Genomic DNA, 14,130 nt, shown 5'->3' on the forward strand with positions numbered 1-14,130 from the left:
ATTAAAAACATGTTTATTAATTGGTAGGGTTGCTGGCAAGGGTATAGGGGGCTTTAAATTGTCCCAAGAAGGACACCTAACTAGTCCTAGTTTTTGCACTTTTGCACTATTTGTACATCTGTCGCTATGTGCACTTAAAGATCACATATCAGTGATAGGCCTATATGAGAGACTAAAGATCGCCCTGAATTTTCAAAACAGCAGATTTTTATTAACATGGGTCTGTCTCAGAGGGAAAACCCTAACACTATAAAACTTAAACTTTATGATATTTATAAATAATACAGTTTTATTAAGCCCCAATATGTCAGCCCTGTTGAGCATTGTCCAGTGTCACCAAAGTTATGACACCACCAAGTTCCTGGGATTATTTTTATAGCAGAAAATGTTTTAATGCTGGTTTTTGTTATATTATGAGTGTATCTAGCCCTCTAGGTTTTCCTTTCTTTTTTCTATTTTTTTAACTTGTGAAATAATAATTATACCTCCAATATGCTCTGTTGGCATGGTCGTGCAGCCAGTTATGAGGTCACCGATGTCCGGACCTCTGTACATTTTTTAATATTCAAAAATAAAGTTTAAAGTTCTCTGAATGATTAATTATGCCTTTACAGTACTGTTTTATTTATTGGTAAGTTTATAGCTAATGGTAATAATGTTGTCATTGAAAATGTCTTTATGAGGGGGTTTTAGCCACTGCGTACTGGACCATTTTGACTGTGACACGCTTTTTGAACGGCCTAGAGTTTGTCATACCTTACAGCTTGGACTCTGTTGAAAAGCTGAAGTGAAGAATGACGTCAACAATCGTTGAAATGCGAGACTTAATCCTTATATCTTTAAAATGCGCACTAATCTTAAGTAACACGCACTACTGACAGCACTTCAGTAACACGCACTACTGACAGCACTTCAGTAACACGCACTACTGACAGCACTGAAATGTATCTAAATTGATTTTGTAATAACAGCTAATGTTAACAACATAACCATGTAAAAGTTCCTATTTTTGTGGCATTGTTTAAATAAAATAGAAGTCAAAAGTCCTTAAACACGCTTATTGTAGTTGTAGTATCCGCCGCTCCTCTAGGTGGCGCTAAATGAAGAGCTTCAACTGACTCGCAACCGCTTGAGAAACGGGCGAACGACACCCCGGGAGGCTGGTGCAGGAAAAGGTTGGTGCTGTTAGATTAAAATATTTGAATTAGATGACAAGAACTGCATTGAGAAATTAAAATGAAATATCTAAGTCTTTCTCCGTTAGTTCTGCTTTCATTGTTACAAAAACAGTTTTTGGTGGAAGCGCGTAAATGAATACTGTTGCTCTTTGATACCAGAATGACTAGCAAATATGCTATCTACTGCTTACTAATATTCTGCCTTGTATGAAATTGAAATGTTTGTGAAGTTTTCAAGTGAACCCTTTTAACACTTTTATGTTTTAACACATATTTTAGGACATATGGGAAATTTTAATATTTATCTTTTAGCCCTGTAATATATGTCATTATATAATCAGGTTCCAAGAAAGGCAGGTGCAGTTCTTTTCTGTCTTGATGCATATATCACAGAACCCACAACATAGTGTTTTGTAAAAATAAATGATGTTTATGAAAGAACATTATAATAGGTTAACACATATTTTTCTCCAAACTTCCACATATATGCCTTTAGATCAAAATGTTTTTAAAACGTGAAAAAATGTCACTTAGATGACCCAAACCTTTAAACGGTAGTGTGTTTACTGATAAAAGAAACAATATCCTATGATAGGAATTTCATAACTCAGTCTGTTTATATTGTAATTTAATCTCTGATCTCTATCTTGCCACCACAGGGAAGTCCCAGGGATGCCGAAGAAATTCCAGGGTGAGAACTCCAAATCGGCCACTGCGAGGGCCCGGAAGGCCGAGGCAAAAGCAGAAGCTGATGCACGCAAACAGAAGGAGCTTGAAGATGCTCTCTGGGAAGATAATGATAAACATGTTGTAAAGAAAGAGCAGAGGAGGGTAAGACACACACTTTGGTTTAGGGACTCAAATCCACGAGGGAAGAGAAAATGACCATCTTTTTTTTTCGGTGTCAAATGAGCTGAAAAAGGACTAGAAGGCCTGACAGATATTTCTTAGAACTCCAGTTTCATCCTACAGTCCAAACTAAAACATGGAAGTTAGGTAAATTGGAAATGGCAAATTATCCATGTGTAGAAAAGTATAGATCAACTTGTGTGAAGATTAGTTAACTTGTGTGAAGATTTTTTTACCCTGAATATTCAGTAGCCATAGATGCTGGAATAGCATAAAGAAAGAAATAAACACTGGCAGTACTTTGTATTAAATTAATAAACTTTTGGGCAAAATAGAGTAATGAACACAAGGTGGCAGTAAAGATCTTCCTCATGTACTGTTCTGCTTTTCTATATCATAGCAAAGTCATTGTCCTAATAATCTTTCTGATGTTGAAATGTGTTTGATATGCTGACAGTACAGGCTGACACATACATAATGAATTAATAATCAGAAGTGCCACCACGGCAGTTTTTTCCACATGTTGTGTTGTCAAACAATCCTCTGCAGTTGGTTGCTAATCTTGTATCTAAATGACACAGCTGTCTTCCCCGCTAAGGCTGCAGACATGCGAGTCTGAGTACCACACAATAGTTTAATACATTCTGAGTCAGGTTTAAGGTTCCTCAGGAAATGAGGCTTCCGCAAACAAAAAACAAAAACTGAAGCCAACTGGGTTAAAGTAACACGGTGGCACAAGTTCTAATATCCTCTATCAGTCTTGCCATGTATTGATGAGTGTTAACTGTTGGTAATGAAATCACTTCACGAGTTGGTTTTGAAATTAGGTTTGGGGCAGGTATTGTAATGGTATGCAGTGATTGGTTGTTTTAGGGGTGCGTATTGCAACCAATTATGTGATTCAATTAGATTTTTTATTTATATGCTTTTGATTCAATATTGAGTAGTTTAAAATATTTTACCAAAATGTTAAGTTTTGCAGACATTGAGTTAGTGCTGGGCAAATTCTAATCGCAATTAATTGCATACAAAATAAAAGAGTTTTTTTGCATAATATATGAGTTTGTGCTGTGTGTAATTATTATGTATATATAAATACACACACATTCATGTATGTATTTAAAAAACATTTACACGTGTATACATATTTATTTATATTTTAATATATTCTATGATATAAATATAAAACATTTCTGAAATGAATATATGTATGTGTGTGTGGTTAAATATACATAATAATTAAACACAGTACACACACACACATATATTATGCAAAAAAAATCACTTTTATTTTGTATGCGATTAATCACGATTAATCTTTGCCCAGCACTACGTTAAATTCATATTTTACTTTGAGTTACATACATTGTAACAAGAAAACATACAATGCACAAAGTTGTATATGAACTGAAAAATCTATAACTGTAAAAAAACAAGAAAAACATGTAAATTTGCAGAGGTGAAATTCAACAAATTGAAATATGAAATTCATAAGATGTTCAAAACAGGCATAAAAGTACAGATAATATTCACATAATATTGTAGTAAAGCAGGCACAGACCATGACCAAGTAAATTGAATATTGATTAAAACCGGAGAATTGATCATTTTTACCAAGCACTTGTTTAGTTGTAACTAAATTATTACTCAGTATTTTACCGTTCCCTTTGAATTGGCACTGTAATAGCCATATTTATATTCTGTATTAAGCCATCATATTTTCATATATGCATAGGCAGATATAGATTAAGTCTTTTAATTAATTGAAGATATTTTAAGTAGTCTAAATATTTTAAAGCCTTGTTCCCCCCCATTCACCTTCATTTCATTATTTATTGAGCTGGTGTTGGCATTTGCAGGCAACGTCAGCAATGTTGGCATGATGTGCCAGTCTACTACTTGTAAGTGCAGCTGGTGAGGAGCTCCTCACGCCCTGTTCCTTTCCTCCTGTTTCCTCCTAACGTTGCCATCTGATCCTTACTAGCCTTTCAGACCCACACTGCTGTTATTGTACAGCAGCCATTCTGCTAATTACACCCCATCAGGGTCACCGCGTGGGTCTGGGCGAGCTCACCTGTTCTGCAAACACACTGATTTGTCTTCTCGCTCCTATACTGATCAGCCACTTTCTGAGACTCGATCAGGTATATAATTTATCACATGTAGATACGTGCGTATCTCTAAGTTTGCGACCTGATGTGCGGTTTATCTGTGTCACGCGAATGACATTTCAGCCCTTGCTAAACATGTGAAGGCGTCATCTCATTACGAGTATCTCCTTAATGTCTCGACTATTTCTGCGGATATTATCAACTGGAAGGTGACTAGGTTGTGGCCAGTAAGGGCAATTACTAATCCTACATTAGTAGTTACCATTACTTACACGCTGTGCTGACGTAGAGTGGATGTAAACGGGCAGGAGACGTCTCTAATTTCTTTGCACTGCAGTTTACACTTACATTTCCTTAATGATCATCAGGCCAGCTTGATAGCATCAGTCCAGTTGTAATTTAAAGAGTGTGTGCGTCTGTGTGTACAGGATGATAAGGAGAGGAAGCGTTTGGAGGCTCTGGAGAGGAAGAAAGAAAAACAGAGGCTTTTGGAGGAAGAAGATGCCCAGATAAAGGGTAAACAGACAAAAGAAACACCATCTAAAGTGACCCGAGCCCAGATTGTGGAGAACCTTCAGAGTGTGCCAACTGTTAAAGAAGTTAAAGAGAAAGGTAAGACACACTGCCAAATGTGACTCTTATGTAATAGTAAGGTACAGCAAATGTTGCTAAAAATCATTCTGGTCAAACAACCTTACCCTCGAGGTCGGGAGACTCACCAAACCAACGCCAACAAAGTAGTGCCAATAAAAGCATACGTTGTCTGGGTCCAAATTGCCCTGACACACCAAGCCAACAGTCAGCACCTGACAGCCAAGTAGCACTGGCGTTCAGCCATATCTTTTAAAATATTCACCTGTTGGACTGAAATATGTAAAAACATTCACTTTAACATTTGCTTGCTTCGTCACTTCTGGTTTTCTTCTCATGCATTGGTTGGCTAAGCTGAACAGCCAATCAGAACGATCCAGCTCCACAGCCATTCCGACATGCTAAATCGGCCAAATTAGCCGACGGTGCAAAACACACAGAACAAAATCAGATGGCGTTCAAAACCTGCCCGACAGCCAACCATGTGTACCGCATATATCTTATTGGTCAATCTGTTTTTTAACATGCACACCAAAATAACGTTGCTTTGTAGCAGGATGTACACTGCTGGTTCATAGCGATGCATTGTTTTGTATAAGCATGTTGTTTCTGCAAAATTCGTGTTTTTGGAGTGCATGTGTCTTTTTCAGTTTCCATTTTTATATTGTCCCCCGAACAGAGAAAACCCACTTGGACATGCCACTCGAAGAAAACATCAACCGGATCGTTCCAGAAGAAGGCACGGTTGAGGCACGGACCATTGAAGATGCCATCGCAGTTCTTAGGTACCCTGTTCTCTTAAAGATTCACAATACAATAAGAACTGAAGATAAAAATTATGATCTTTTATAAAGTCTAACTGGGCCTTAAAACACCACTGTTTTTTAATGATTTGCTATGTTCTTGCCTCATCTTAGACAAATTAATACATACCTATCTTTTTTCAATGCGTGCACTTTTAAAGCAACACTATGTAGTTTTTTAACCTTTAAATAATGTCTCTAAAATAATTTCAGTGATATAACAACTTTTAACTGGACAAATTGTACTGTTGCTGCAACCTGAGCAGCCTCCTAGCTGCTACAAGCACACTCTGAAAGTGGCGGTGGAGGGTAGGAAACACAGCCCCGCCCCTCCCCCTGCCTGCAGAAGAGTGCCTGATACCAGGCACTGTTGCGCTTTTCAACCACATGGGGGAGCTGTAAGTCATTTTTACATGGAAACTACATAGTGTTGCTTTAATCCCTGCACAGCGCGTCGCGAACGCGCCACCATTCAGCCCAGCCCCACTCATTCCCGCGGCTCCCAACAGGGATGAATCTAGAAGACACCAAACACTTCCATGTTTTCCTTATTTAAAGACTGTTACATGAATAGCTACACGAGTAAGTATGGGGGCACAAAATAAACTTTTTTTTGGAGCCATAGGAGTGAATGGGGCTGGGCTGGATGCTAACACATTCACGAGGCGCTGTACAAAGATTAAAAGTGCATGCATTGAAAAAAGATAGGAATGTGTTGGTTCACCTAGGTTGAGGTAAGAGCATTAGTGAAATATTGAAACACGGTGGTGTTTTCCTTTAAACAATGATTTAATAATACACCTTTCATTCTGTATAGCATCAATTTAACTTTTTTCCTGCCAGTGTTTTTAAAAAAAGGTTTGCCAGCCAGCACCAACATTTTTTATGATTTTCACAAAAGTTTAATGCTTTCCAGAAAATGTTCTTCTTTTAATATAATTAAATATATAAAAATACAATATATCAAATGAAAGAACAGATCATTTTATTTGTTCTCTTTTTATCACCTCTTAAGTATGGGTAGGTTTCGAAATTTTGAACAAAAAGCTGAGATAATTTTTGTAAAGGATTTTTATTAGAGATTACATTCGGAACGATGATCAACACACACAGAGTTTACAATTTTGTTAAATTAGTTGATGCTTCAGTTTTTTTATAAATTGGGTAAGGGCGCAACCTAGCGCCATTGTCAGGGAAACATTTTCTCTTAATTAATGAGATAACTCGTCAATGGTGGGAAAAGAGTTCCAAGTGAGAAGCTGCCGGTCCCAATATTTTGATATTTCTGGTAAAGTAATTGGTTTATTATTGGATTTTTCTTGTTTGTTGTGTTTTTCGTGCAAGATCTGGCAACACTACTCAGCAAACCCTCATACACCGCGCATACAGAAGAATTTTTCCCCTTCTAGGCATTTATTTTTTCATGATTCAGAACGAGGATCAAAACATACATGGAGTTTTTACTGTTTTATAGTTTGGGTAAGAGCACCCTCTAGTGGATAATAGCATAAATAGGGATTGCCCTAAGAACCTGTCATTAGCAGGGAAAACGTTTTCTCTGCATTTGATTTTTACCATTTTGGAATCCATTCAGCTGATCTCCAGGTTTGGCGGTAACACTTTTAGCATAGCTTGCACAATCCATTGAATCTGATTAGACCATTAGCATCGGGCTAAAAAACAACCAACGAGTTTCGATATTTTTCCCATTTAAAACTTGACTCTTCTGTAGTTACATCGTGTACTAAGACCGACGAATACTAAGTAACCAAGGGGACTATTTTCGGCAGTGCGTAATATCACTACGCCTGCTGCAGCCATGTTCCAGCAGCAAAGTCCTTGATTATTACGCCAGTATGAGAGTATAGTCCTAACCATATCTGCCTAGAAAATTTCAATTTTCCTTCTGTCTTAGTACACAATGTAACTACAGAAGAGTCAAGTTTTAAACAGGAAAAATAGCAAAACTATTTGGATATTTTTAGCGCTATGCTAATGGTCTAATCAGATTCAATGGATTATGCTAAGCTATGCTAAAAGTGGCAGCACCAGACCTGGAGATCAGCTGAACGGACTGCAAAACAGCAAAAATCAAATGTTCAACTCCAGCAAAGCCAGAAAATGAGCACATCTAAAAAAAAAGTGGAATGTCCCTTCAATTGACAAGATAACCCGTCAATGGTGGGGAAAGAGTTAAGTTTGGATAGATGTGGTTGTATTGGAGGATCCCAATTGATTTGAGTGTTTTTTTCTGTTTAGCACCAAGGAAGACCTGGATAGGCACCCCGAGCGCCGCATGAAAGCGGCGTTTGCAGCGTTCGAGGAAGCGAACATGGCACGCTTGAAAATGGAGAACCCCAACATGCGACTTTCGCAGCTGAAACAGATGCTGAAGAAAGAGTGGACGAAGTCCCCCGAAAACCCCCTCAACCAGCGCGTGGCCTCATACAACACGAAGTAATCCATCATCACGGCACTAAAAGACTCTCTGGCCCTCCACACAAAACCTAACAGACACAAAATGGCACTCAGATTAAATTTAAAGATATAAAATTAGAACAGATGCATGCGTAACGTTTGATGATGCGTTCTTTTATTTTCCTGATTCATGGGAATCAGATTTCAACGTGAACTTGTGATCCGCACACAACCCATTGCATTTATGTGAACTCATCAACAAACTTTAACTAATTCAATAAACATATGAATTATTTTGAGCACAACACGATTTGCTCGTCTGTGGCAAGTCGAAAGCTGCAGAGAAAGTTTCTTGTTTGGTTTTAGAGTGGATTGTGTTGAACTCATTTATAACAAATTTTGGTTAACCTGAGGCAGTTTTTTATTAATATACCTGTGCAGTGATCATTAGGGTTCAGCTGCTGGTTTGATGTTTTTGAGGAAAAAAAGGGGTATCTAATAATTGCCCACATAAAGATCAGGTGATCAGACTTTTTTGAAACATGGCGCTTTGTTTTGAAACAGCACTTTGGACCTTTTATGGACAATATCCACATTCAGAGACGTGTGGACTAACAGCCTTTGGATTTCTATACATGTGTATAGGGTTGACTGGCTTCTACAGTACAATACTGCTGCCAAACAGAGCTAATGCACTTCTGGGTTTGCTTTGCATCTGTGGACGAAGACAAAAGCTCTCAGTAGCTTTTGGAAAATTTAAATAAAGCAGAAAGGAATAAATATAATCACATTTGCGTTTTTATATTTTCTTTTTAAAGTGATTGGTCTCATCTTTAAACGTCTTTCTTTCCACTGTCTAATTTGTTTTTGAACCTGGTTTCCTTTCTCGCTCCATTACTTTCATCCTGTCTTAAATGTACACCCAGAAATGTTTGGTTTATTTTGCCATGGCTAATAGGGGAGTAGTCTGTCGTGCATATATAGATATATTCTTTAAATCAATGTTGAAGACAAAGAGTTAAATAACCAGAGAGCTTAACTCATTCCACGCCAGCATTTTTTTTAAAAGTTGCCCGCCAGCAGTTTTTGTGAAGTTTCACAAAATGCCTTCGAGGAAAATGTTCTTATATAAATATATAAACATACAAATATATCAAATGAAAGAACAGACCCTCTGCTTTCAAACAAACAAACAAAATAAGAAAAAAAGTTTCATCCCTTCTATATTTTTTCTCTGCTTATAAATTCTTAAATATAGATATTTTTCTTTAAAAATAGTTTCTTTAGCAAAAAACTGAAATAATTGCATTTTTGTGAAGGAGTTTTGTTAGAGATCAGATTCAGAAAGATTTTCAAAACATACACAGAGTTTAAATTGTTAAATGACGTTTTGGCTTCAGTTTTTTCATAAATTGGGTAAGTGCGCCATCTAGTGGATAATCGCATATTGTAGATTAACATCATAGACTGTAAAAAAAGATGGACGACGCCTGTTCGCTCTCTTCCATTGTTGAAAAGTGAAGCCGCCAGTGTCCTGATACGGCGCTGAGATCTTGGGTCTTGAGTCTGCGCAGTAGCGTTTTCGGGACCAGTCCTGCGCAGTAGTGAGAAGGAAGAAAAGCCGCGAAATCAAGACCCCGCCCACGCTTTCGCAGAATGCGCATATCACAAGATATCACAGCTGTCAATCATGACGTGACACCACCGTTTTTATATAATTAAATAACTAACTAAACACAAACTTATTTTAAAAACAAACATTTGAATTTACATTACTGTGATAAAAACTACAGTGAATGACAGAAACCAGCTTCGGAAAAAAGATAATTGAAGTGTAATAAATTTTTTTAGTTGGTCTCAAGTCTCATTGAATAACATGGGGAGGCGGGCTTTATGACCTATACTGGGACCAGTCACTGGGGGGCGATCGAGACGTTTTGGCTTCACTTTTCAAGGCTTGTGCGGCACGCTTGATTAACATAAACATTCATCAGGAACGTTTTTTATGTAAATGTTTTTTCTTAATTGACGAGATAAGTGTCAATGGCGAGGAAAGAGTTAAGCAAATAGTATTTCCGATAATTATGTAATTTCAACATGATGTGTGGGTCCTTGTATAGTGCGCGTGATGAAAATTTTGTCATTAAAATAGTACGCGTGCACTGTACGCCCACCACCAGATTTTTGTGTGCACTCATCTCAAAACGAAAATTTGTGTCAGCGCGTTGTCACTCGTACGCGTAAAAAATTATTTGGTCTTAACACAAAAACCTTGCTTTTAACACAACAGTGTCTGACGTGCTCACATTTTACGTGGCGTAAAAACGTGCAAAATGCGATCCAAGTGTTCAGAACTAAAACAGAATAGGATTTCAAACCACATATGAACGTAGCTTGAAATGGATTTGTAAAACTTAGATTTCATGTGTCGTTCTCACTTGCTAAATATAATCGGATAAGAAAAATCAGATTTGGAGTGACAGTGTGAACATAGTATTACTGGACCTTATACAAGTGTATATTTTTAAACTTTTTTCAAAGGTGCCTTTAATTTATTTAGGGCTCAAACTTTATAAACCGAGTGCGCCTTAAGCGTCCTATGAGCATTTTTCCTCTTACAAGCTCAAAGCACTTGCAGATGAGCTGATACTGAAGCTAAATTTGCTTTTAATAACAACTCCGGGTAGTACACAAGCTGCAGACATTAGGTGGTCATTGACCCCTATGGGACGTTCCAAAAGGAAATGAAATGAGCCTGTAGGCTGGATAATTCCCAGCAGCCATCTTTATCCTCCGCAATAGCACTCTTTAGCACTTAAGGTAATTTATGGCTATAATGTGTCATCAAACACAGTCAGACCCGGGAAACCGTGGGATTTATTTCACGATAACCTTTGTAATTACTTGCCATACTCTTTCACGTTTTCATTTAATTACAATTTTTCATAACTGATGTAGTTGCCTGTAAAATATGAAGTATGAACCTTAAATATACGATTCTCTGAACAAGAATAATTTATGCAAATTCATTACGACACTCTTAAGTCATTAGAATGCAGTTTTATTTTTAAACCAATTTGCACGTTATTAGTCGTGACCCATTGAGAGCGTTAATTAAAAAGAAATCTTTCTGTACTCGAGGGCAGTGACTATATTTGGCTAATCTTTATTACCGGCGCTGATTTATCAGGCTTGATTTATCAACATCACTTTGGTGAATTAAGTCCCAGGGTTTTCTTAAGTGCAAAATTCTTTGCTAAATGAGTAGTATGCTCGCAAGATCAAACCAAATAGATCAGCCGATACTCTGCGCAGCATGAGGAATCTAAGCGACCGAGACCCTGCTGTTTTAAAGAACGTCAAGACTGATAGCACGGATTCTCTTATCGGAAGAGACTGGGAGCTTCACTCGGTAACAATGATTGATGTCCACTGCGGTCTATGACACAATGCATATATCGCTATTCTATCTATTTTAGTTGGAGGCCTTTGTAGTACATTCAATCAGAGGTGTTTAAGCAAAAATGTAATGATTCTTTTTAGTAAATTTGTATCATACGTATACAGTGACATACACTCTTATAACGCTGGGTTATTTTGGGTCAAAACCCAACCTGATAATTTAACCTATACTGAAAAAAATTCCTTGTTGTACTTGCACTTGAAGGATTAGTCAATCTTCTTAAAATTTACTCACCACCATGTCACCCAAAATGCCGATGTCCCTCCCTGCTCAGTCGAGAAGAAACCACGCTTTTTGAGGAAAACATTCCAGGACCCTTCTCATTTTAATGGACCCCAACACCTAACAGCTCTAATGCAGTTTAAAATTGCAGTTTCAAAGGACACTAAACAATCCCAAACGAGGCATAAGGGTCTTATCTAGCGTCGGAGCGGTCCTCTTTCTCCACACTTGTAAACACTTGGGCGTAGTTTCGATACGTCATCCGTGACCTCTTGACGTGGTGACGTATTGCGTGAGGTCGCACTGGCGTGTCACAGGACCGGAGGAAGAAAAGAAGTTGTGGGTTGAAAGTGCATATTTTTTATTTTTCTTGACACAAATGACAATCATTTCGCTAGATAAGACCCTTATGCCTCGTTTGAGTTCATTTAGAGTCCTCTGAAACTGCAATTTTAAACTGCATTAAAACTGTTAAGTTTTGGGGTCCATTAAAGTCCATTAACATGAGACAAATACTGGAATGTCCTCATCAAAAAACACAACCTCCCCTCGACTGAACAAAGAAAGACACCAACATTCCGGATGACATGGTGGTGAGTAAATTATCTGGATTTTTTTAAGAAAATTGACCAATCCTCTAAATGTTAAAGGTGCCATAGAATAAAAAATGTATTTAGGCATAGATGATGAATAAGAGTTCTGTACATGGTACTACTATTGACGTTAGTAACGTTTTGTAGGTCCATACTGAAAACACTCTTTAATGTCCATTAACAATCTCCAAACAAATTATTATTCCTCAAATTCTGTATCTTCGTCTGATACAGGCTCAAACTGTTTACACACACACAGAGCTACTGAAGGAGCTGCTCTGTGAAACAGCCAATCAGAGCAGAGCTCAACATTATTATACTTTCAAATAAGGTAATAATAGACAATTTAATTCTGGGGGCAAATCCTAGGGTCATAAATTGACATGTAAAACCGGATCTGGATAATTTTTGCACTTAATTAAAGCCACATACTTTTTATGTAGATATCAGAGAACAATTTAACATATTATTTCAATGCATTCTTTTGGCACCTTTACTCATTCCCCGCCAGCCTTTTTTTTTAAGTTGCCCCCCAGCATTTTTTGTGATTTTCACAAAAATTTCACAAAATGCCTTCCAGGAATTTTTTTTCTAAAAATATATAAACATACAAATACATATCAAACGAAAGAACAGACACTCAAACAAACAATAAACAAACAAGCAAAATGGGGGAAAAACGTTTCATCCTATCTATATTTTTTTCTCTGCTTATAAACTAATAAATATGGGTATTTTTCTTTAAAAAAATACACATATTTTAGCAAAAAGCTGAAAACATACACGGAGTTTAAAATTAGTAAATAATATTTTTGCTTCAGTTTTTTTTTAAATTGGGAAAGTGCGGTATTGGATAATCATGTTATTACAGATTAACATAATGTTTTCTCTTAATTGACGCGATAACGTTTCAATAACGGGGAAAGTTAAGTTTAATCAATTCAAATTTACAATTCATTTTAACTTTCTTGACTAATGAGGAGTTAAATTATAAAATAATGTTGAAGTTCAACTTTATTTTATATAATTTATATCAACTCCTCACTAGTCAAGAAAGTTACAATTGTCATTTTTTATATTGATTAAACAGATTAAAAATTAAGTGCAACAAGGAATTTTTACAGTGTATGCTGGGTTGTCAGGTTAAATGTAAACATTTTCTAAGTTAATTTAACTCAAACGGCTCGGTTTGCATATCTTTGACCCAATGCTGGGTTAAACTATCCCAGCATTTTTTTCAGTGTATATGTATATATATAAAAAAACGCTAGAAACTTTTTAATTTGTGGTCTCATTCGATTATGGACCTTATACTCTAAAAATTGCTGGGTTGTGTTTGTCTGTTTTTGACCCAACGCTGAGTTGTGAATAACCTTTTTTTTAGTGTTCTCTATTCCAGCATAGCATTTGCTGTGTCCTTCTAGCAATGATAAATTATTTAATGGTGGAAAAACCATTGCAAATATAACTGTTTCTCACTTAAAAACTACCCACTTCACTTCACTGTGTTATACTGAAGCACGTGTACACACTGTTATACACACTAAACCCTGCTGGTTGTGTACACGTACACATCAAATATCAATGTTATACCGTTCAACTGTTGATGTGATGTGTGTTGGGCTTTTATCCGTGCTGCTTCTGTAGAAGGAAAGATAAGAGGGTTTGCGAAGGCCTTTGAACTGCTGAGCATCAATCGCAGATTTCTCGTCCATCTATTTCAACCGGTTCCTCATCTGCAGACCTCAATGTATTCGACTATCTCGCCCATCCCGAGCAGGAGGTCCAAAAATAACGCCCAAAGCAGAAAGTGTTGTACGTGTGCCACACATTGTGTCTCGCAAACCAGGTTTCTCTGCGCATCTTGTTTCTTTGTCTCCTTATCCATTTGCATGCCAACCC

General features: G+C 37.1%; 1 protein-coding gene across 1 annotated transcript; it reads left to right on the plus strand.

The window, feature by feature from the left end:
* The first annotated feature begins 1,021 nt into the window (after positions 1 to 1,021).
* On the plus strand, positions 1,022 to 8,735 carry ccdc124 (coiled-coil domain containing 124). Its single transcript, XM_055168857.2, has 5 exons — positions 1,022 to 1,175; positions 1,838 to 2,009; positions 4,567 to 4,750; positions 5,409 to 5,514; positions 7,792 to 8,735. The coding sequence occupies exons 2-5, from the start codon at positions 1,851 to 1,853 to the stop codon at positions 7,991 to 7,993; spliced, it is 651 nt and encodes a 216-aa protein (XP_055024832.1). The 5' UTR covers positions 1,022 to 1,175; positions 1,838 to 1,850; the 3' UTR covers positions 7,994 to 8,735.
* Positions 8,736 to 14,130: the final 5,395 nt, after the last annotated feature.

The sequence above is a fragment of the Misgurnus anguillicaudatus genome, chromosome 5 (assembly GCF_027580225.2).
Source record: "Misgurnus anguillicaudatus chromosome 5, ASM2758022v2, whole genome shotgun sequence".
Classification (NCBI taxonomy): domain Eukaryota; kingdom Metazoa; phylum Chordata; class Actinopteri; order Cypriniformes; family Cobitidae; genus Misgurnus; species Misgurnus anguillicaudatus.